The 25,562-nt window shown below is 44.6% G+C and overlaps 1 protein-coding gene across 1 annotated transcript in view; it reads right to left on the bottom strand.

Moving 5' to 3' along the window:
• Positions 1-407: 407 nt before the first annotated feature.
• The window catches only part of KCTD5 (potassium channel tetramerization domain containing 5), a 55,806-nt gene continuing 30,651 nt past the window's right edge, over positions 408-25,562 (bottom strand). The window contains exons 5-6 of the mRNA XM_090023636.1: positions 19,420-19,545; positions 408-7,080 (exon numbers count right to left, since the gene is read on the bottom strand). Coding sequence (XP_089879762.1) covers positions 7,051-7,080; positions 19,420-19,545 — 156 coding nt within the window. The 3' untranslated portion in view covers positions 408-7,050. The remainder of the gene's footprint in view (positions 7,081-19,419; positions 19,546-25,562) is intronic.

Raw genomic sequence — 25,562 nt, 5'->3', positions numbered from 1 at the left:
TTTCATCTGTGTTGATTTCTGGCCCCTGCTTTACCAGCTATCCACTAGCTCAGTGGATGGAATGGAGGTTTCTAATAGTGCAGCCATGGGGGGAAATTACACAAATGGACTGGTTAGTGCCAAATATTATTTAGGCAGTGAATAAAACATGAGTCTCCTAATTCTCCACTGAATATTTAAAGAGTGCCTATAGCCATTATTGAGCAAGGCTTGAGGCAGTGCGGAGCTTGTTCCCTAAACAAACCAACCCACCACCCACTGTCGATCACGGGATAAACATTAACTACTGACTACTTTGAAATCAAGCATGTGAAATTTGGGGGTGGGAGGGCAAGTATGATATTTTCTTAAGTGTTCACCACCACAGGAATTTAAGAGGGAAAAAAGATTTCAAACATCAGACAATATTTTAAAAGGGGAAACAGGTTTATTTCATGCAATTTACAATAAGCTAGTGTTATGAAAAGGAAGTTAAAAAACACCCACACGTCTTAGTTGTATATTTGTTCTAAAAATGATGGCTAACTGTAACCATCTTAAAACAAGTTGGGAAGCCCTACTAGATGTTCATCCAGGGACACTGCCCGGATTCAACTCAACATCCATTTCTGTGCTAATAATCTTGGCTAATGCAAAAGCATTAAAGCCATGTCAGAATCCAAACTTTGCTGCAATAAGAACACTTCAGAGATAATGAACTGGCACAAAAGGAAACTGTTATTGCTAATCCACTATCCAGGAAATAAAATGCTGCAAAAGTGTGTCCTCCTGGGCCCCAACACTAACAGCTAATGCATAACTTTCTGCCAGCCCAACAAAACTGAACTGAGTAGGAAGGCCTGGCCAGCCCATGGGAAAGGAAGATTTTCATACTGTGTGTGTATCAGGCCCAAGCCAATGGGGCCTGAGAATGGCTGCGTCAGGTACCTGTTCAGCAATCCGCAAGGAACACTCAGATGTTCTGACTTGGTTCCAAGTCGGTGGATTGGTGCAATTTGGCTGACAGTTCATGTGGACTCACTTTCTCCTAACAAACTTACTTGGGCCAAGTTCAACTTAAGTTGTGCATAAACTTTAACAAAAATTCTTAAAATGGGGCATGAACCAGATGTGATTGTTGTTAAGGTGCTGACAATTTAGGTTTAACAGCCTATGAGAGGGACAGCTGTGTGTGTTACAGCTTAAAGAAAAAGGGAAGTGAAACCACCTGGAAGTAGGACGGTGACCGTTTACACCGTAACAGATTCCACTCTTCACGGTGGTCACTTTTAAGCATCATCTATACCCTAGTAAGAGCCCTTTCAACATTCAACGGCAGCCGCATTCACAATAGAACTTAATGGCTGAGTCTTACAGCAGTTTATTCCTTGGTAGGCCCGGCTAAAGTCAAAGGAAGCTAACCTGAAAAGGGATCTCCAGCAACTGTCCTTGAGGAAAGAGGATCTTCCCCAAGTCCCCATATTCCTAGTTCCACCAACAGTTCTTCAGTTTCAACATTTCCAAAAAATAAAGGGATGGACAGTTGTGCTGTGTCTACTTGCTGCCCCAAAACAATAGAGGCTGCAGAGCAACAAAATCAAACACACATGAATAAAATCTATTATTTGCAATCAGCTCAGTTTTTCTAGCAAGTATTTTCAGAATTTGCAAGTTGTAGAAAAATGTAAAAGCTGCTCTTTCAAAATGATTTATGCACAATGTCTAATTGCAACTGGACCTTCAGACTAGCCCTGGGAAGTGTTGTAGCCCTTAGCATTTCAGTATTCAAAATAATGAGTTCCTTTGATCTGACAGTTATGCTAGGCAAACTGAATAATAAAGCATAGTAGATTTAGCCCTTTAAAGCCTCAGTTTGGCAGTAAGCCTTTAAAGACAGTTGCCTGTTGCAGCAAGCCACAAGATACTAGAAGGAACCATACAAGGAGTTTGGAAAGGGTCCCACATAATTTAAGTGAATATTTATGGGATTCTGCCTGTTTCTGAGATCTGGGTATGTAACTAACTGGGAACCTGAAAGCTTGAAACAGATGCAATCTAAACAGGTATCAAACAGACTGGGAGAGCAGCGTCAGGTGATACACATTTCAAAAATGTTTTTCAAATATTGAAACAATGGGATGGGAAACCAGAGGCGGTCTCAGAGCCAACAGGGATGTTTCTTGGGGGATGACATGTTCCAAGGAGAGCAGCTCCTGGGACCAACTGAAAGAGTAGCATTGTTTGAGAGACCTGTGTTCAGATCTGGTGAAAGGGCAAGTCTGCAGTATGAAAGAAGAGAACCAGACAGAGGTAAAAGGTTCTTCCCCGTCCTTCCACACTTCCACCAAATAAGCTCTATGCTGCCACTCCAGGCTCTCTCTCTCACTTTCTGCTTGGATGAAAAGCCTGTGTCCTCTCTGACACCCTCTTAGCACTCCTCAGGGAGCTGTGACTGTCACCACATGCCAGAACAAAAGGTGGATTAATCTGTTTTCATTTACTTCAGCCAGAACTTGCTATTTGCACTTCAAATTCATTCTTTTGTGATGCTGCTTCGTGCCCAGCAGAGGTTCCCCAAGAGCTTGCATAGGTCTGTTTGCTAGGAGTAGCTCTCTACAGTGCTTCCCTGTGCCTGCACAGCCCGCCAGCCCCTCTCTAAGCTTGGAAGTGCTATTCTAGTCTGAAGAATGGTTTTGTGAAAACACCACCCCTCTCGCCAAGCCAACCTGCTCCTTTCCCTGAACACAAGCAGAATCGGACCTGTCAAAATAAGAAAGCTTTACTTTTAGCCCTGAAAATCAATGCAGCTAGGGAAGAAAGAGCAGCCTTTTATTGTGATTTTCATCAAGAGCAGTTTCCTAACTTCCAGTCAGTTATATCTGTGCAAACACTTTCTGTCACCCAGGACAAAAACCAAGACAATGACGGTGCACAGATATAATTATCCTTAATTTTTTTCTAGCAGAATTGTTGATTGGTGTTGAAAGATGAAAGCAGCTCACTTGGTTTGCAAAGGCCGGGCTGAGTTTGCAGGTGAAGCAGACACCTGAGAACATGATCCTAGGTCACAGAGAACTGGAAATTCAATAGCGGAGACTTCAATTTGAGAGTCTAGGCTTCTAGATATGATTAGATTGAGTTGGGTAAGACTATTTATGGAAATACAATTAAATTCAGTCACCATTGCTTGAGAAAAGGTGACAGGTATGCACATTTTATTTCCAGTCCCTTTCCCTCTCCAACACCAAATAACAGGCCTCGACAAAACCAAATCCCAAATGCTGGCTTTTCCCTGGTTTAAGTGTAAAGAGATGTCTGTGGTAAAATCAAGGTTTTTTACGAGTTTTAAACTCAGGTTTAAAGAAAAGGGGGAGGGTGGTTACAAAACATCTGTGCCACTTTTAAAATCACTTAAAGAATCGCAGTGAACATCAGTCCAGGGGCACGCCGACACCAAAGGGCTGCTGCTGCTTACAACAGGGACAACACTGAGGCAGCCACATCTTCCTGTGTGGCCACAGCTCTGCTGGCAGGAGTTGCTGTGGTGTCAGGACTACGCCTGCTTCCTCGAACGAGCAGCTATGCTAGCACAGTCGGGTCCACACTACAGGTTTTGCTGCCGAACAATGTCAGCTAGAAGGCGTGGTCCTTTTACGCTTCCCCGTGACACACCTTGCAACACAGGCAAGGGCCAATTCTTATAGCCCCTCAGTCCACGCAGGGAACTCCAAAGGACTCAAGTACATGGACAGGGAAGACGCTTGGACAGTGAGGACAGGAAACTGGGCTTTGCACACAATACAGACTGGCACAGACAGAAACATTTTAGCTGGGGGAACTGCTGCTGCTCAGGAGCACGCATCGGCGTATCCAACCCTGTGGTGACATGTGGGTGCTAAATCACTCTTGACCTTGAACGAAGCAAGGTTAAAGGTTGGAACAGTTTTGCTATCCCTTGATTGCTACAGAATCATGCAGATGTAACAGCTGCATCAGGATAGCTGGTACTGATACAATTGTTACATATGTTGATAACCAGCCAGACAAATTCTCTCTTGTACAAAAAACTACCATGATTGCTCCATTGTGTCATGTGTCCCTTTTGCTTCATTCTTTTGCTCAATAATCTACCCATGCTCAGGATATTACACCTTGGCCTGCAATACTGTTTTGCCTCAGGGATAAAGCGAATCTGTCCAAATGTGAAGAGTTTAGTTTCGGCTACATGGCAAAAAGCTTCACCATAACTGCCACCAGAAACCCACGGTGAGGACGTAGCTTATACTGGGCTGAAGGCATTTTCAGGGTAGCTCAACTCAAAGGACTCTTGGCAGCATCTCAACAATTTCCCACCCCCAACTCCCAACCCACGCAACTTTGCTGTTAAAACCCTCATGTAGACCTAGACTTGAGTATCTCATTAGCACAGCAAAATGTTCTGAAGTTTTCAGTTTCAAATGCAAAACCCCCAAAACTTTAGGGGAAAATACTGGTCCCCTGGAGAGTCTTTTGATAGTACCTGCACCTTAGAGAAAACTTCAGATGTTCAAAAGTCTGAAGCTAATAACAGTAACAGCAAGAACAGAGGAGTAGCTGTGGTGGTTTGCTATGATACCTTGCAACGTCGTTTATAATTGACTATTCGTTTTGGGTTTTTTTTCTTTTTTTGCTGAAGTAAAAGACAGACAACAACTCTGTGAGGTATCAGACATAGAAAGTGCAAAATGATTAGAACTTCCCCCCTTCCCCCAATTTTTGCTATAAGAGGTGTCCAATGTAAACCAGGCTGCAGATAATCCCACTAAAAAATGCAAACCCTTTAAATGGTAAATATTCCAGTGAAAAAAGCCTCTCTAAAAGTGACCCCTTTGATAAATAATTTCAAGTTTGTTCAATTTGCTCTGTTTGTTACTTGTGTTTTGCTGCCGTCATCCTTGAGGATTTCAGCTAATTTATGAAAACCAAAACTTCTGCTTTTGCGTACTAAACAATGAAACAGAAAACACAAATGCAGATTTTGGAATATCAACAGAATGTTTGGGTTATTTGCCGACATTAAAAACCCTTTAGTCTAATGCCGAGTTTCCTCTGTAGAGCACAGCAGGAATAGATGAAGAATCCTGACAGGCTACAATTCCACGAGCCACCAAGGCCGAAGAACATGGGTCATGTCAAGCTTCTTGAAACACAGTGGCTATTGCAGCTGAGGAAGTGCTTTAATATGCAGTTTGAAACAAACAACTATTATGCTTATCTTCAGATACATACGATTTACTTATTACTATCTAGGGGAAATTTAGGCATTAACTCTAACCTGATAAAATATGGATGCCTAAAAAAGTATAAAAGTATAAACATCTCCCCTGCAGAATAATTCCATTTTAGTAAATTCAATTATGTTTTAACACCTTAAAGAAAGACAAGCATTGTATGTGGTACCGCAGAGGGGCAGCAGCCTCCTGTGCAGGCCATGCCCACGGGGCAGAACACGTATCAAACCCTTTCAAGCATTCAATGCACGGACGGACACTGAGCCCATTGCTTGCCCTACTTAGTAGAAATGGTTTTACAAACAGTTCCAGGCATACTTTTCCCAGCGTACAACAGTTTAAAAAAAACTACAGGTGGACACTAGGCGCTTGCAAGTCTGGTTTCACGTGAAGCATGACACGCTTCAGTGGCAGAAGATATGGTACACGCACAGATGCTGAGGTTGTTTCATTAAACAGGCTGAAATGCTTTTAGAATTCCAGACAGTCTCTGACAAGCCTTTTTAAGCTGCTCCATCTGAAGCTGTGTAGGCCAGTGAAGCTGCAAGAACTGAGAGCTTTCCTACTGTCAATTTGGTTCCATCAAAATCAAAGATCATGGTAATGGTTTTGTTTAAAACAAAAGCTCCAGACTTACATATTAAGTTACCACAGGCCTGTCCCAAAAAAACTGAGTCACATGTTTGCACACAGCGTTCTTAGAAAAAATCAGAAAGAACTGCATAGTTGAAACAACATAGAGATGGACTTGTAAACATCCTGAATATTCAAAGCAATTAATTCCAATTTTTAATTGGGTGAGTTCATGTTCACACTTCAGGGCAATTTTAAACCCACTCAAAAGAGATGGGAATCTAGCACTAATGGGCTATGTATCCATACAAGCGCCAGCTCTCAAAAATACCTAATGACACCCAAGAGGAACTCAACACTTACAGGCAATTTAAGAAGTACATACATTTGGGTAGAAACAGACACTTGGAAAAAATAGACCAGATGTTCAGGTGTAAAATTCATTTTTAAAAATTACTGATTCTCTTTTCGAACATCTGGCTAAGACTGGAGCTTAACTATTCCAGGAGGAAGTTTTGACAGGAGGAATGACTCAGACAAGGGACATTTTCTCTGAGTTTAGTCTTCCCTTTGTATATTAAAATAAGCCATCTCTCCAGTCATGATGTGCACCCTTCCTCTCCTATGGGACCTCTGCCTGGAATGTAATTTTTTACATGCTAGTTTCAGTTGATCTCCTGCACCATTCTTACATAAGAGAGCATGTCACAGAGCCATAAGGAATGTGCAGTGTAAGACAGTAAACTGGGGCTGCCATTGATTCTGAAACAATGTAGGCCCAAATATTTGCATTTACGGGCTGTAATATATATGTAGCACCAAGTACATTGTCCTTTAATTGTTTTCATGATTAATACCAAAACCACTTCAAACTGATCAACATTGGGTCAGCCAGCACCAGGTGTAAGTGCCACATGTCTCATAGGAAAACAGGAGTGCATGATGGTTTCTTTCCATGTGACCAGTATTAGTCAGCCCATGAGAGAGTACAACCATGCACTAGAACCAAAACTTAACACACTCTCTCACAGAATCTATTCCCATTCAGTAATCTTGCAGTGCTTTCAGCCAGTTTATACCAGCTTATAGGCAAAAATGGTTCAACCCAGAACAACAGAAAATTGTCTAAACCAGATCTCTTCTTTTCACAGCCAAGCCTCTTCCATGTGACAATTCACTGCATCTTGGAATAAAAGAGGAAAAAAATCTTCAGTGTTCAATACTGTCTTCACATCCTGGAACCTCGCTCTTGCAAAATCTGGAAGAGATAGTTAAAAAATCACATAAGTGAAAATTCCCCAAATATCACACCCAAAGCCTGGGCACCACAGAGGAAAAGTCACCGTGGTTCAGTTGGGTGGTAACATCACAAAGAGGCAGTTTATGGACTTTCCTGACACAGATGCCTTAACACAGAAGAGCAAAAACTGGCTGCCTGGTGTCAATCACCTCAATGAACAGGTCACCATGAGTCACGCAAATCACATGAGCAAGAGGAAAGCTGCAGGAACAGTAGGTACGTGGACTGGGCCAGCTTCTCTGAGGACAATGTTGTTGTCACCTACTTGTGACTGGGGAAGGGAGCTCACCTGCTGTCTGGACTTCTATTTCATTAATTATCCTTGCTCTCATAACATTTCTTGAATTTTGTTTCAGCTACAACCTCTGTCACTTAGAACAGCATGAAAAAGCGCACAAGCAACACAAGATGTGCCCAGCAAACCTGGCACGGACACAGTGATAGTGGGAAAGAACCTGCAGATGGATAATGTTGGAAATCAAGTGCTTAAAGCTGATTATACATGCTCTCCAGGGTGGGGCATTTTCATTAGAGCCACTCTAATTAAACCACCCGCAGCGCCTCATGAGTTCAGCATCCCGCAGTACAAGACGGTGGTGGGAGCACTTTAACTAAAGCTCATTCAATTGGCTTTGGTCAAAGCATCCCCACCATCATTTTGAAACGTGGGACACTGAACACATAGCGCTGCAGTACACTGGAGCGTTCCAATGAGAAGACTCCAGCAGACTCCATTAATCACATGTATTTAATTATCCTTGCTCTTGTAACATTTCTTGAACTTTGTTTCAGCTGCAACCTCTGTCAGTTAGAACAGCATGAAAAAGTGCAAAAGCAATACAAGATGTGCTCAGCAAACCTGATGGAAACACAGCAATAGTGGGATTAATTGAGTCTGCTCCGATGCACATGTAAAACTGCCCTAAGAGTTTATATGAGTGAGGCCAGTGTCTGTACGGAACAGGTTATTCATAGTTGCCACATCTGACCCGATTCCTAAAGCAACCCAGGGCACAATGTATATGGCAAATTCAAAGGTGAGGCTGCTCTCTCCATAGAACAATTTGGTAGGCTTCACGAATGCTACCTGTTGGCTGATGTATTATTTCTTTTAATTGCTCGATCACTCAGTAATATTTGTGTTTATTATATTTTCATGTAACGTATCAGCTCGTGCAAGTCCCTTTATGCCTGCAAAGCATTCTGGTCCTTACACTCTGTGGGGCTCCAGTTTCCACATGCTACCTGCCCAGTACTCTGTTTTTCACCATAAAAGGCAGGCACTTAAGTGGCTTTAAACTTCACAGTGAGTGGGCTCCAACCACAGACAGACACCAAGAACTACTTTTCCATAGGATTCAATTAGCTCAGTGTCACAGCTGCAAGACTCTACGTTTGCAGGCAGAGCCTACAGACACTTGCAGACCCATCACTCCAACCCTGCTCTGCTAACCAGGTATCTGGTACAAATCTGCCTCAGTAAATGAACTACCAGTTCATATATCAAACCCCTTCTGTTGCACTCTTTCCCAGGATCAGGGAGATGTCCTGTGACTAATACAGGGTTAAGGAGCTGCCAATCTCCAGAGGCAGCTCAGGTGCTGGTTGCCGCAACAACCAGACAGGTCAGGTGACCAGAAGGGGGCAGGGCCAGGCCTTTATAAACTGCCCAGGCCGGGGCTAGGGTAGCAGTTTCCCTCTGGCAGCTGCAGGAGCTCTGTGGGAGAGTGGAGCAGCAGAGTCAATGGTGGTGGTTTGGCCAGCTGCAAAGATGCAAGAGGTATGGGAAAGAGCCAGCATTGAGAGGAGCTGGGTTCATAAGCTTGGGGCTTATGATTCTGTTGTAAGCCGGTTGGCTTCTGGTGTGGGTTAGAGCCATTTGGCTTCATGGTTTAGTCATCCTTATACCGGAGGACTGGTTGGGGCTGTTGGGGTGTGAGGAGCCCTCATGGGGGCTCCCCAGTAGCTTGGGGGTTCCTGGTGCCCAGCAGGGGCCCAGTGAGTAGTGCCATGGTGGGCACAGCACGAGGAGTGCTGAAGAGGCGTGAGAGGTGTGGCAGAGGCCCCAGAGTGGGGCAACGGGCGTGAGAGGTGTGGCAGAGGCCCCAGAGTGGGGCAACGGGCGTGAGAGGTGTGGCAGAGGCCCCAGAGTGGGGCAACGGGCGTGAGAGGTGTGGCAGAGGCCCCAGAGTGGGGCAACGGGCGTGAGAGGTGTGGCAGAGGCCCCAGAGTGGGGCAACGGGCGTGAGAGGTGTGGCAGAGGCCCCAGAGTGGGGCAACGGGCGTGAGAGGTGTGGCAGAGGCCCCAGAGTGGGGCAACGGGCGTGAGAGGTGTGGCAGAGGCCCCAGAGTGGGGCGAGGAGCGGTGGAAGAACCGCAAGACAGGCCCAGTGGGGCAAAGCCTGGGCAAGGCAAGCCCAGGGGCGCCGGTAGCAGGGTGCAGGTTGTTTAACCAGCCCAGGGGCGCCGGTAGCAGGGTGCAGGTTGTTTAACCAGCCCAGGTAGATTGGAGATGGGTGCTGGGGCATGACAAGCCCCAGGGGCGCCAGGTGGGTGGCAGGCCCGGGGGTGTCAGAGAGGGGCACCAAGGCAGGATGAGCCCAAGGGGCGCCAGAGAAGGCGTCGGAGGGCAAGGACAGAATAAACATCCAGGAACAGCTGCAAGGCTTGGGGCATGCTGAAGGGGAGGTAGGAGGCATGCATTTGCCCATAAGGGTGGGGGTGTTGGGGGTACCCCACGTGGAACGGAGGTAATACCAGTGAGGTGTCAAGGTGGAAGTAGGCAGCCTTCCATAACTGAACTTAAGAACAAAGACGTGGCGGGCGAGTAGAGGGTGCTGGACCACCTTAATTGACATGGCAGGGGGTGCTAGCAAGCTCATGGCCGCTTGCGGGCCCCACTCTGTGACACCCAGCCATGAGAGCTGAGCCTGTCCTCCCCCTGTGAGGGCAAGGGGCAGATGCCCATTTTTGCCAAGAGAAGCCTGTTTGCAAAATTATTCAATTCAGAAATTAGGTTTTGGAAAGGTGGGGTTTAAAATATTTTTTTCAGGAGAAAACAGCATTTGAGCTTGTGCCCCTGAAACATCTGGTGACTCCACCCTGTGCCATCTGTTCACAGGGAGCCCACTTCTCCTCTGCTTGCCCCCAGCTTCCTACTGATGGTTTGGACCTTTTTTGCCACAAATTGTTTTTGCCTCCTTCCCTCAGGAAAGGGCTCCTGGTTTCTGTTCTCTGGTATCTGAGTGCTTAACATTCCTAGTCTCGGGGGGCCTTAAATGCAATAGGCAAGTGTAATGAGGAGCACGGTGACATGGCAAATTAGTTCCAGTCTGGCTCTGCAGGAAACCTATGAACAAGTGAAGGGGCAAGCACTGATTGCAGAAAAGACGATGCAACAAAGTGCTGAACGTGCAGGGCACACAAATACAGAGCAGTATTTACAGAGCAGTCAGTGGAAATAGGCCCAACTGATACCTCACCCTTGTGGTGCCAGGAAAGGCACACGGCTCCCATCACCAGCAAAAAGGATGTCGGAAGCTAGACATGCTAAGGCAGGGACAGGCAATTATTTTGGGCGGAGGGCCGCTTACTGAGTTTGGCAAGCCATTGAGGGCCGCATGACAGGCAGCCAGGGGCAGATAAATATTAATTTTCTAAATTTTTTAGGGGCCCTGCGGGCCTGATAGAATGGCCGGCAGGCTGCATGTGGGCCCCAGGCTGCATTTTGCCTACCCCTGTGCTAAGGAATCCTTCCAGTGGAATCTGCAGCACAGTCCAGCTCATCATCAGCTGACATTAACACCTGGAAACACATCACAGCACTATAAACAGCTTCCATTTTCAGAGGTATAACAGCCCAGTGGCTTCACACCTGAGGTTTAAAAGGAAATACCTGTTTTAAGAGAAGTTTGGCATATACTTAGGGGTGAGTTCGTGCAATATAAAACTATGCTTTTCCTGGGTGTGTTTCTGTTTTGCTGGTTGATTTTCTTTTTCTTTAAAAAACAAAACAAAACAAGGGGTAAAGTGGTTGTAGTCACCTAGGATAGCATCTGTCCTGCTGTGTATGTGCTGAGAAATCTACCAGGACCACAGTTCTTAAGGGCCCTCAGGTGTATGCTTTACTCTGAAGTATTTAACTGCAGGAGCACAGTGCTTCCTAGGTCTGCACTGGGGTCCTGGTTCAGAACGATTTTAACAGAGGGGTTCCACCTATTGACTCGCCAACAGTACTGCTGGTGGCACCTGGATTTTATTTGGTGGTCAGATCCTTTCTAGATTAGGAGAGCAGATAACAGCATAATTAGTGGGTCTATGAATGTCTAAGCAAAGATTTTTAGATAGCTTTTAATAAATATTTAGAACACCTCTCAGTCAAACAGTACTTGTTGTACTTCATCATTAATAAACCTCAGCACTCTAGGCTGTTAATTAAAAGCACTGAGTGAGAAATTGCAGACAAAAACACAAGTGAAATCTGAGTATGCCAGCCCTTTCTTTAAAAAAAAAAAAAAATACTGAAAATTGTTAACAAAGGGACTGGGGAAGAATGCCTGTGCTGCCACGGATCTCACAACTTACCCTTCCAACTAAGAAATAATTAACTGCTCTATTTAATTGTAATATAGTCAATCACCCGTGCCCACATATATTATAGTAGTGCCCATAATGTGTGGGAGCTTTCCAAACACAGAAGACCACCCCTACTCTGAGCACAGTACAACATGTTAAGTGAATCTCAGAAGCATGCATCTTACTACTCAAGCTAATCATATGGCAGCAAATGTGTGCCTTAGCTATATTATCCAGGAAACATCACCACCATATACTTACTAAGTGCTATGCAACCACCTGTGATGTCATACCCCCCAGCCCCAAAGCAGCTGACTAAACCATGTGATGAATTCTAGAGTTCATTTCTGCACAGGAGTGGCATCCCTTTAAAGATGTAGTAATGAACTTGTTTAATCTATTTAACATCATACTTCCAGCCTGGAGCATCTGCAAACAAAGGTTGATTGAGTTCGTTCATTCATTCTGGTTTTTATTAGTTTAGCTTGTGTGGGCAAATTACATCACCCTGGAAAAAAGCTTCCTTGTAACTGAGACTCCTCGAAATGGACTCTGCATATTCCCACTCCTGAAGTGCACTGCCCAAGTACTAGTCAGACAGCTGCACCTAGACCACGGGGTCCCTCACCACTACTCTTCCACTGCCACGTCCTTCCTCATCACTTCTGAACACCCCCAGGGTGAGGGGACAAAGGGGCCTGCACCTGGCTACCTGAAGTCCTTCCACTAGCTCTTCAAATCCAAGTCCTTTCTCCTTTGAGGAGCCTCTGCATAGGCCAACTTCTGCCACAGGCGTCTCATTCAGGAAGGTGGGATGAGGAATTCCAGTGAAAAGGGACCTGAGTGCTTTGTCAAACTGGGCCTCAGATCTTGAAGACAGGTACAGAACAACACTGCACAGAAGTGCACATGGTGCTCCATCAGCAGCCTGACCGAGTTCTGCAACTAGGATGCATCTAAGGCCTGTTGCTGAAGGCACGCTGGCTCTAGAAGAGCTACTGCATGCTCCCAGGTGGCAGCCCCTCCACTTTTGAAGTTACCACATACATACTGGCCATACCTCAGAGCTGCACTGAGACAGGACAGTCACCTCGCTGGGGTCATTTGACCCCAGTTGTCTTTTCCTGCCTAGTGAAGGGGGCCAGGACCTGATGATCTATGAGGTCCCTTCCAGCGCCTAGCAATCTATGAGACAATGCATCCCACAGCCGGGACATGGAGAGGCAACCCAAGGACAACCTTCTTCAGAATGTGCAATTCCAAACCAGGGCACCGTACAGTCCACACTTACTTCTCTTGCTTTTGCCATTTTCTTCCTGGCTTCACTTCATCTTCTGTTTCCTGCAGCAGTGTGCATCTTCCCCATCTTACGTCACCACTCTCTTGCTCTCTTCCCATATCATTTCCCTGCCCTCTCAAGCCTCACCTTCCCTCATTAACAGGGCCTGGAAATTTACTAGGCACCTGATTTCCAAAGGATTAAACCTCTAGACTTACATGGGTAGGAGGAAAGGAACTGCCTGAGGCAGCCACCATCTTCCTCCTTGCTATTAGGTTGGGATTCCTATTACGTTTCTGTCCCTGCTCAGTGACTCCATTTTCGTATCTACCGCTGGCCTGAAACCGTGGCTGGGCAGTAATATACCTGTTGTGTTTCCTGCTGCACAAAGCATTCTGAACAGGTGTGAAAGCAAAGATGCTTTGCCACTTTCACTCTTGGAGAAGCTTCATGAAGCAGCAGGGCACTGGAGCCATCTGTGGACAGAGTCCATGAGTGCATGCTCATGTACATCTGGAATATTCTTTATGACAATAAAGCCTATTTATTTATTTAAGCATAAGGATTAGATTCTCCTGAAGCAGATGACTGTATCAGAAGCAACTGGTGAGCAGATTTCTCCTACCTTGGCAGCAGCTACTGTGACACTGTGTCTGCTTCTGGAACATTTTAGCACCTCAAGATAAACAGCTTTTCTAATTTATGTGCAAGCAGCACTGAAGGAATTGGCATAAAGACTGTATTTCTAGCTGTACAGATGAGAAGTTGGAGTATGATCCCATGAGATGAACATCTTTAACTTCCATTGATTTCAGTGTTTTCACTATAGTTTGCGTTACCTGGGAATCCAGTCTCTAACAGAAGCTTTGCAGCAGAACAGACGTAGCTAATACCAGACCAAGGGACCATTTCCTGCAGAAACCTTTGTTGTCCTTCCAGATCGCGGCTTTAAGAACTCTAAGTTTGCTCCTTCGTCATTCTCACAAGTGATGTGAACTTTAACAGCCCGTTCTACAGGAGGATCGCCAAACAGTAATACAAGATGACCGGTACCCAGGTGGGTTCTTCCCTTTTATACACGTAGTGACCGGAGCACAATGACCACATGACCTGCCTGTATTCATAGGGGGCTTAAGCCAGTACAGAATACAGAGCTTTCAACTCCATCTTGCATTTTGTTAAGACTATCTTTGCTGATTTAAATTTCAGAAGGATGAGTCTGTTAATATATTGCCAACCCAGACATTTAGTGAAGGTATGGTACTATGTGTTTCTGTTAAACACTGCTGTAATACAAAATAGTTGACCAAAAAAACCTTCAGGAAGTGTAATTAAGAAACTGCAGAGAACAATTTCTGTCCAAAAATATTTGCCACTAGAGTGGAAATAAGACACTTTCCGTGTCCCAGAATAGCTTTGAGAAAAAAACAGAACCCATCAGTGCAACTGGTAATAGAAGTGTTACTTATCACAGAAAGCACGAAAGCCAGAAGGGGTCATCTTACGTTATCACCATCTATGCAACAGATGCTACTCTAGACCTATTACTATTTTTCACCTGATACTAGGTAAAAAAGCAACTACGATCACGGGACAAGTACACCAGGGCTAGCCAAAGGATGTTACTGGTGGGGCGTAGGGGTTGGATGGGACAGTGGAAAGCATGTGGGTAAAGTCCTAAAGCAGCTAGTGCTCACCATCACATTTACACTTAATCTGAGTCATTCATATCGTAATCCGTCTCTTCATCCTCGCTCTGAGCGGCATGCAGCATGCAGCAAGTGTAAAGAAAGGAAGGGAAAAGAAAAGTTACAAGTGAGTCAGAGCCAAGGCAAAGTACAATCCACTTATACTTGAAGTACTTGTTTGAAGTACTTGAGGCTTTTTTTAAGTTGACCCCATCATCCACACATCAGTCAGACAATCTCAAGCAGGAACAAAGATAAGCAGCAGGAAAACCCATTTTCCTATCTGTCCTATGTATCAGTGGGGAGCTCTTAATGGTGCTACTCAGTACAGCCGTCATTCAACGCAATGAAAAGGCACAGTATGTGCTGAGACAGTTTTTTCAAAAGCACTACAACTGGTACCAGAAATCTGAGAGCTCTGTAGCAGCTTCATGTGTGCGTGCACTCTTAGCACCTGGAAACCTAGCTCTGGAGGCAAACATCAGGAATAGGATCTAGACATCTTCTCCAGAGGCAGGTTAAGAAAGTGGGTGTGGAAAAGAATGGGATTTGGGAATGGAGAATTCTTTGAAACAATCTGCCTTTGTACCATGGCTATCATTAATGCCACTGAAATAGTGATACCATCACCTCAAAGGTTACTTCACTTCCCTGAACTACATTAAAAGTTACCGGGGCATCGGAGCTATGACACAGCGGTTAAGTGGCACCTCTTCATCCCCCTTCCCTCCCCCCCAGCCTGTCTCTCACCCATTGACTTCTCAATCTACATCTTCACTGACTGCCTGTCTTGTATGCAGCCCAGCCCAGCCTCTGGTTTCTTTACTTTTCATTCCATCCAGGAAGAGCACACACCGACTGCTGACATTTCCTTGGCCTGACAAAGAGTTTTTGAACCCAAAAGCTTGCTTAAATTGTTTTTTCCCAACTATTTTAGTTGGTCTAATAAAAAGATACCAGATGGACCCAAATAGCCTTGTCTACCTCTTCCTCAACACACCCAGAAGCTGGTAGGGAGGCTGCTTTCCTCAGGACGGTCAGCTGTTATTCCGAATTTGCACATTATTACATTTCACTTGAAAGCTGAGGAATTTATTCAACTAGTTATAACTGGCAGAAATCAGAGTAAAACTGAGCTTAGGCAGAAATCTAACTCAAACGCCAAATGGCAAAAAATATATAAACTGTATTTAAAAAAATGCAAATACCCATGGCCAGAGCCCTTGGAGACTGTTTTCCTTCCTTAGCTTCTCTGACCTAGGCCAGGGGTGTCCAAGATACAGCCCACAGGCCAGATCCAACCCATGGAGCCTATTCACTTGGCTGGGGGGGCAGTCCTGCTGGTGCTGGGAATTTGACAGCAGGGTGAGCAAGGGCAGGGCCTGCTACCGAATTTGTGTGTTCAAAGTCCCAGTGGTGACACGTTCTGCTAGATGGTGGGCAGAGGGGTGGGGGCAGGCAAGAGATGGCTGCTCTGACATGCTAGGTTCACTTAGTGAAAGCTATCTCAGATTACAAGATTTTGTAGGTTTTCTATACGCTAGCACTGTCCAACATCTCATAATGAAGCATGCTGTGTGGTATTTAACTACGACAGTTTACGTGTCAGCAAATCTTCCCTTACGACACTTTTGCGTCTTGGAGGTCCCAGGGTACTGATCAGTATTAGCAATGTTTCATAGACATTAGGGCTGGAAGGGACCTCGGGAGATCATCGAGTCCAGCCCCCTGCCCAAAGGGCAGAATGTGTCACTTTAGAAAAAAGTTAACACTTTACAATACATGTCACTCGGGAACCTTTTTCATGTCTTTGGAAGCTATTATTTCCTGTTCTACCCAAACTAGATAACCCATGCCGAGTGTGAAGAAAACACTAGATAAAAAACCTCCAGGAAGGAAAAAAGGTGGAGAAGTTAAATTAGCTGGTGTTGCACCTAAGATACGATTTTTTGCATTGTGAATTAACACTATTATTCAAGATTTTGGTGCCCCTTTCATGGCTGCACTGACATAAGTAGTTTTCAAAGCCTTGACACAAGAGTTCCTGTCAGTCACCTAACAACTGCTGGTACAGACAGACAACGCGTTCATGTTTTAATGGAGTGACAACATGTTGAAGGTCAAGCCAGACACTATTTAGTGCAGAGATGGCCAACCTGTAACACACATGCCACAGTAACACAGGGAGCTTCGGTGTGGCACATGAGCTACAGGCATTCAGTTCAGGGAATGCTGTGGTCTTGCAGCAGCATTCTGCCAAGCCCAAGGCTCAACCCCAGCCTTCACTCCTCCAGCCCAGGGCAAAAAACTATCAGATACACCTCTGGGCCCAGCAATCAGAGCAGCACCAGAGGTGGGGGAGCATAACTTGCTGTGCACCTGCCAAAAAGTTTGGCCACCACTGATTTAGCAGATTACGGACCTGAGAAAAATCTCTCTCAAGATAACAGGCCCGAAGGACTAGTTATGATTTAAAATGATCAGAAATGCCCAATACCTTCCAAACCCAAGACTATTTGTTTAAGGCAACTCTACCCCTTCACCAAAATACATCATCCCTTCAACAAAGCACAATGTATTTTAAAAGAAATATTAAAAGAACAACCCACCCCATTCCTCTATTCACAACATGCCTTTGAAAAAATATCCCCTCTTTGCATCTGCACAGGCCACACATTGAACATACCAAGGATTCTAGTTTATTTCATCTTCAAACTTACTGCTGCATTTTGGCAATCTCCCAGCTCTCCTATCCTGACAAACTCCAGCTTGATGTGCATTAGTCAGTACGTAAGAACGGAGCTCTGCTTGTATTGGCATTCTTTCACCCACCTGCTTTCTGAAATGACTTTGCTTGGAACCACAGAGATCTGTCAGCTGTCTAACAAGACGCGTGTGCACTCAGTGCAGAAGGCTTCCTGTGCATTTGTGGCCACAGATCAGGTCTAAACCTGCCTGATTCTGTTCTCAAACTACTTCCCATTCTGCTCATTTCACACAGTGCAGGGCTCCCCTGTGAATCAAGATTCCTCAGCATTAAAGAAGCAACAGAATTCCTCAGGGCCCATCTACTAACTTGTTCATTTCAAAACAGGGCGCAAATTTTGGCATCTCTCAAATGTCTGAGTGCAAGAGCTGCACTGCACCAATTCTAGACTCTCTCACTGGTGAAGCCAATGGCTGTCTGCTTCAATCTTTTAGATATTCTTTATTGAGTCCAGTCAAGCCCTGGGCCCTACAGAAGCATGCTGCTGCAGAAGTATCAATGAAAAGCCATGCAGAGATCTTCACTGTGTTCAGGAGTTCCACTTTACTATTTTTTTCATGGTGGCACACACCAACATTTAAGTTCCTGTACTGAAAAGCTCAAACTACGGTAACGGATGGAAAGCGAGGGTCAGAATGCACAACACATTTTACATCAATCTCTGCATGTGCTGCCTAAGTACCACACCACCCCATATCCAGAGGGTTTCATTTTCTTTAATGCAAAAAGGTGGCTCTGGCCATGCAGATCTGTTCAGGGAGGATGACTCATGTATAGGGTCTTAAAATTTAAATCATGTTTGCTATTTTTCTGTGGCTATGTTAACTGTCTCTAACTTCTTTTGTGTCTCTTGTGCCAGAGATGCATTTAAACAGAAGTCACTCATTTTACTAAATTAACCAAAAATAGTTTTAATATGCTGAAAATTTTATGTACTGAAGTCTCACTTGAATCCTACATTGCCACACTGCATTTCTGCACACCAAAGCACTGTCTTCTGCCATGCATGACTAAAGATATCAAGCCACAGAAACATGAGAACATGGTAATAAATGCAGAAGACAGGAGCTTACAATGAACAATGTAAGCAGGTCACAACTGGCAGTGAAAGTCCCAGACCAGTTTTGTGGGATTTTTTTCCTTCCTGTGTATTTCCTGAAAGCCAAATATTAAAGCTTGGTGTTTTACTGGTTGTTCTCAGTTGAAACTGTAAATATGTTTACTCGAATGACAAACTTTGTTGGAAGAAGATGATTAGCTTACCTAGCCGGTTTTTGTGTAACTATCTCCCAGCCTAGAGTCTTCCTAGTGCCATGTAAATAGTTCAGCGCACACAAAGAGGAGGAACGGTATGTTCATTTTTTGTTTGGGCAGGGCTAACTATGATCCAGTTGTGTCATCCATCACTATTACCTCTGGAAGCCAACTAACCATGCATCTGAGACCTGCTACCACCTCTCTTTGGAGCTGATTATCCAGAGGAATGAGGACTGAATGGAACTCTGAGAGATGTGAGCTAACTACTGCCCTGCAAGCAAGCATCTTCACTTGGGAAAATACTTTTATAGCTTCTTGCAAGTGACCATGTTCTTCAGGTGCAATATGCTACATCCTCACTCTCATTTGAAAGAACATTCCGGCCAGGGTGAAATATTGCTCTTCTGCACGGTATCTCAGAATCTCCACTGAAAACAGAAGACATTCACCAAGGCTCAGATAGGGCAGTATGCAAGTCAGGGCTAGTACAAATATTCCATTTACATTTCTTGCTCTGTAACATGAGACACATGCTGGCTGTTGGGTGGGGCGACTCCTTTATTTTAACCGGTATGGTTTATAGCCTTGCACAATGGAAACAGAATTGTAACCAGTCTTGGGGGAAATACGGATATTTAACAAAGTCTGCCAAACTTTCTTTTGGAGTATCAGGCCCCATCTACATGCTTTTGCATCTTCTGTTTCCTTCCTCCAGTGCTCAGTAAACTTACCTTTGCTTTTTCACTGGGCTCGCTCGTTGTGCCATAGGGTGTATTATGCAGCTCCTTTGAGACAACACACAGAAATTCAGCCTGATCTTCATTTCCGTAGTTATAGGAAGAACCAATACTGACCAACTGAAAAAGAAAACAAAGTCTCAGGGGCATGTCTGTACAAAATCATTCATATTGCCTTTTCTCAGCTCCCTGAGCTCCAACACGAATGCAAATAAATATCAATGCCACCAATCTGATGTCAAAGCACACCAGTTCCATTTCAGGATTTAAGAATCTACTGATCTGAGGGTGGAATTGCCTACACAAATGGTTACAAAGGCAGGTCAATGAGAAGCAGTAGCTGGAGACCTCCCTCTTCTTCAAAGGTAATTAAAAAATATCTGCATGTGGTTTGGTTTAGATAAGCATGTAGCCCCATGCAGGCAGTGCTTTAGCCTGGACAGACACGTGATTTTATTCACAGAATAACCCTATGCCTTTATTTGGAATGGACATAATCCAGAGTAGGAGGCCAAAGTTAGCATTCAAGTGGAAAACAAAATGACAAACAGTAGTGAGACTTCAGGACTAGCATTCCAAACTCAGGTGTATTCTTACAGGGAAGCTGGGTTAGGCAGCACTGCAAGTGGAGGCTTTATGTAATGAAATGCCATGACAAGCTGCTAGAAGTCCCATCATGGAATAAGGACCACTGGTCCCTGGGTGCAGTGGGCTACATTGCTCATGGAACTCTGGTATTTCCTTCCTTCCACGTGTCATTTGCAATTACAGAAAACAGGGCTGGAAGGGACCTCCAAAGGCCAGCTAGTCCAACCCCCTGCCTGAAGCAGGTCCCTCCCTGCTTCAACCATCCACTTACCCAGGGGTAAAGGATTCACACATCCAGCCTCACCAAGCCACTGAGTTAACCAGAATGTATATTAAAAGAATAAGAAAAAAAAGGATGGTAGGGTTTTAGCCCACGGAGAAGATGACAGTTTCTGATACTGTAATGGGATCAGCAAACCAACCTCCTGGACAGATCCTCTATTTACCAAATGTCATAACAACTACACCAAAGCCATCAGCTGTGCTGTCACAGATGTATGAAAGCCTCTCTCAGTATCCTGATTTTCCATTAAAAAATACCCAAAGTAATTTACCTATAAGATCATTTTCTATTCAGTTCCCAAAAAGCCTCCAATACTGGCCAGTGACAGAGGTTCAAGTTTGCTGTTCTTTAGCCACATTGGAAACGGCTAAAAGTTATTGTCTAAAAAAACATTATATTTCATTATCCGAGTGGACCAATACAGATTTCTAAATCACTTGACTATGGGTGGCAGAGGTATCAACAGCTACAGCCAGAAAAAAAATAAAACACAAAATAAAGAAGTTACCACCGTTTCCATCAAAAAAGTCTACTGAAGCCATCAAAATAGTCTCTTAGAAACACAAACAGGCCCCTCTGGAGAGCCTAACAGTGCTACTTATCTCCACAATAGGAATCATTTGCACAAGAGGAGTCATAGGCTAACTTGGCTACTGAGCCATGGAGGATGAGTTGGAGAAGTCTGCCCTGCCTTACAAAGAAGAGTTCAGAAGCCGTGCGGGCACTGGAGAGAACTCCATGCACATGCTAGTGACCACTAACCTGTTTCAGGTCAGCCAGACCGTGCCTTTGGAAGAAGCTACTTAAAACGTTTTAGACCAAACCCCCAAACTGAATAATATGTACAGCTCAAGTGGTGTAAAAGTAAGTCTTTGAAATGTAAACACAACAAAAATGGAGTCTTTTAAGTCCTTTAAAATCAGCTTAAACAGTTCGACTTTGAAAATACAAATGCATTCAGCTGGTTTGATACAACTCCCCAACAGACTTACAGCATAAAACACAAATTGCAGTTGAGTTCTGTGAACAGCTGACTGCCTTCATGCTCCACAAAATAGTAAGTCTGACCCGAGAGCAGCTAAACTAACACCTACCACTATTACTCTGCCAAAAGAGTAATAGCTCTGAAAACAGCTGTGCTTCAGTTCATACACCCCTGAATCTTCAGCCTCTTGTGTGACAATAGCAATTTAAAGGCAGCGATGTGTTCATGCGACTGCTGGCAATCATTTTGTTGGGCATGATAAGCCTGGGTGAGTAGTCATCATGCTACTGATCAGCTGGACATTTCCTAAGTTTCAGATATAGGCTCTTTTGTAATGTTAAATAAACATGGATTCTTTATAGCTGGCCCATACTAAAGCCTTGCAAAGGGCTCTGTGGTAGTAAATTTAGTTGGGCTTCTGGCCTACTTGACTAGAAAAACAGACAAGAGACCAGAAGTGCTGATACTGCTTATTTCAGTTAAATGTTCTGAGATAAGGAATCCTGCATGCCTTGCTTTGTCTTGATATATTACCCTGTGCACAGATGTTAAGTTTATTTTTCTCTCTGAGAAACCGGAAACTGATAACTATTTCTATAAGCACAATGTTTCACTCTTCTTTAAGTAAACTGCCTATATGTCTGTGTGTGTTTTAGATCAGTGATTTACTGTCCAAGGTCGTATTTTTTTCTCTCTCTCTGTCTTAAGTATAAATATGCTTGTAAACTTAGAGAGTCCAAGAAATCCTTTGAAACAGACAAGTGGGGGATTCCCCTTGCTGTATGGAATTCTCCCTGTGATCACAGTATAGCCCTAAATAAAGAATAGCTGGCTCTGTCGGTTCTGATTCAACCACAACGCGACGTTTGATTTCTTCCACAGCTCATTCAAGAAAATCTGTTCACGGACATGCTACTGACAACACACTGCCTATTCAGGCGCGATGGCATGCTCAAGGTTTCAGTCCAGAGCCTATTTTACAAATGAAACTGGTCTAGCGACCTCATTGGATTTGTAAGCCTTCCGTGTGTATTAGCACTCAGTCTCTCCTCCTGCAAGGAACTGAATTTCTGCTGTGCCTGCCCTGCCCTGTGCTGCTTATGAGCATGCATGTGTTAACAACAGGTTTCTAGCCATTCCTACACAGCTCACTTTTCAGCACTGTTTCTTCAAACTTTTTTTTACACAGGTTATATATAGGTCAGCATCTTCAAATTGAAATAAAAAAACTTTCAGTTAGCATTTACAGTTTCAAAGCAGGGCTCTATTTGTGTGTGCATTTTCACAGTCAGGAAAGATGCTCCTCTTCAGGCCTCTCGTGGCTGGTTTTACAATTTACCCTTTTAAAAGCACACTCTTCTCTTGCCTATTTCAACTTCAATGATCTCTCCTCAGTCTGATTTATCTACAGTGGCCCTAGAGGACTGTATTATAAAGGCCAGGGGTTCTCAATACCTGGCCCACAGTGGGTTGGCTGCCAAACCAGAAGTGGCTGAGAACCAGGAGGAGGGGCCGCAGCTCCTTCTGCAGGGTTTGGCCCACTCCCAGCCCAGGGGGTGGGAATATCCTCACCTGTCTTCCGGTCGCAGTCGGCTGTGACTGCTGGGCTGCGGCCACTTCCAGGCCACAGCATAAAACTTTGGGAACCCCTGATATAGGCTGTTCCCTATACCATCAAGTTAGGCTCACTACTTTTAGCCATTTGTTTTTATGCACCAAGATGAATCCACAAGAGGAAACTCTACAGGGCCTGGCCTATCAACATTACCAGCACAAAATAACAGCAAGTCAGTGCATCAGTGTGACAAAAGAATTCCAATCCAAGACAAAAATGTTTAGTGTTGTAATGCTGAGAGTTTGCTCCCTGATTATGTCATGTGAAGAGACATATGTCCTCTGTTGATAACTCTGGGAAATCAGCTCAGGGGCAGACCACTTAATGGACTTTATGGCTGGAAGGGATATGATGACATCATGTATAAGATAAACCACAGAATTTCACTAAGAGGTTCCATAAAACCCATAATGTCTTGGATCAGCCGAGACATCTTTTATAAAGATAACTGGTCTTGATTTAAATTCTGAAGTGACAGAGAGCCTTCAGCATCCATTGATAAAATGTTCAATATCAGATATTAAAATAGCACAGCTTAAGTAAACACAAACGTTTCCTGGTGGTGCAAGTTAGGACTTATAAACACTAAAACCTTCTACAGGGATTAACATGAAAACGAAAAATGAATAGCTGCTATTAAATCTATTAGCATTTGTGTTGGCAACATTAAAGGAAAGGTAAGGTAGATTGTGCTTTCCCACTGTGTGTGTATCCCTTGACATGTTTCAGCAAGGCCACCAGCGTTGTTCCAGGAATGGTATGGAGTAGGTAGGAAAGCACAGCATTGACAGAATAGCAGTAACGTAACAGAGACCTAGACTCTGTTGCGTCTCTTGTTGAAGTGTTTTTTTGTTTTTTGTTTGGTTTATTTTGGGGTTTATTTTTTGTTTTTTTTACAAGAAATGGCCTACTGGTTTTCAGCATCCTGCTGCCCTCTACTCTTTCTCCCCGGGGGGAGGGGGAGAAGGGAAAGAAAAGTAGGCAGAACAGGATGGAACATTTTTATTTTTCCAGAACTAAACGTATTTGGAGGTTTCCTATTATATCACTGCCAAACTATACTAGCACCATGCTAATGCTAGCCCCAGTGCAGTACTCTAGCACTAGAGAGCAAACATCGTGCAAGACAGAGGAGCTACATTTTGCCAAACACATGACCAGTCATTATATTTACTGCTGCCACTGCTCTACCCCCAGCCCCCCTCTCCCTGCCAAATTTGCCAATCTGTGGAAAGCCTTTTTCCTTGCATATAATGTGCATCCCAATTTTCCACGGCTGGGTCTGGGGGGGAGGGGGTGGGTTATACCTGAGAAAATATAGTATTGTTTGCACTGCAGCAGTGCCCCTAGGTCCCTTGGGCGTACAGTTTCACCACACAAGACACTAGATGGACACATTAGACACTAGATGGACATGTTAGAAGATGGTAGCTCACCATCTCAGAGCTTAAAACTGGGTGAACAGGTGGTGCCATAAAGTCAATGTTCAGCGTGAAAAGCAGTGGTCACAATATTCTGCTGTCTAGTCACCATCAGGTTTCTTGCAGGCAACATGGCAAAAGAGTTAAAGAGGGATTTGAAGGACGACAATGACATAGGTTCCATGATGTCTGTCAGAAGCCCTTCCCATGCCTGGGGGTAGCACAGGAGAAAGTGTTTGAAAACATAACAAATGGGTGATGAGGCCTGATACTGATGACAGGACCAGAAGCTGAAGCCAATGTCCTACGAGGTATAAAAAGACAAGAGGCTGGGCAAGGACAGACTATGAAAGCTCCTGGGAGCACACAACCCCCTGCATTTGCTTAACTGCTACAAAAGATTCCTCAGGGATCTGGTAGATTCCTCACACAAAGCTGGGTGTCTCTGCAAGTCAGCTATGAGTTGCTGGACTTGATGCAAGAACTTTCATGAGTGGGTGAAATTTTTTGGCCCTGGGCTATTAGAAGATCAGAGTACATGATTGTATTGCTGTTTTCTAGACTTAATCTGTACATGTGAATCAAAAAGACTACATATTAGGGCTGTGTGAAGCTTCGATAACTGATTTGATTTGGAGGAGATTCGGCTCAATTCGGGGACCGAATCTCCAAATCAAATCAGGAGACCAAGTAAAAGCTCCGAATCGATTTGAAGTATCCGAATCAATTATGAAAAGCATGGGAAAAAGATTCGGCCATAGACTAAACAGGCACCTGACAGTTGCCTCCAGCTGGTAAGTCTGTTGGGGTTGGGGACAGGGAGGGAAGAGGCATGGGGGAGGGAGGGATTGGGGCTCCAACAAGCTGCCCAGCCAGGGTGGGGGGGAGTGTTACTCGGGGGGGCGGGGTAGGGGGCATGGGATGCAGGCGTGGCAGAGCTGGGAGCAGGGGTTCTGCCCTGCTGCCTCGTGGAACAAGCTATGCCTGCACTGTCCCCCAACTCCAGATGGCTGGGCAAGCGGCAGCAGGGTAGACCCCTGCAGCTCCCCCAGTCAGGAAAAGGCAGGCAAAGCTGGAGGAGCTGCGGAAGACACCCCTATGGCTGCCCTACCCAGCCCCATCCAATAAATTTATGGCACGATGCTATACTGATATAAGCACCTCCATACTGGTATAACTACATGCACCTAAATTAGGGAGTTACACGATTTCAGTTATTAGTCTGACCTAAACTGATATGATATA

Source organism: Crocodylus siamensis, chromosome 12 (assembly GCF_052110815.1).
Source record: "Crocodylus siamensis isolate JL-2025a chromosome 12, ASM5211081v1, whole genome shotgun sequence".
Lineage (NCBI taxonomy): Eukaryota > Metazoa > Chordata > Crocodylia > Crocodylidae > Crocodylus > Crocodylus siamensis.
Note: the sequence above shows the minus strand (reverse complement) of the source record. Positions and strands in the feature narration are given on the sequence as shown.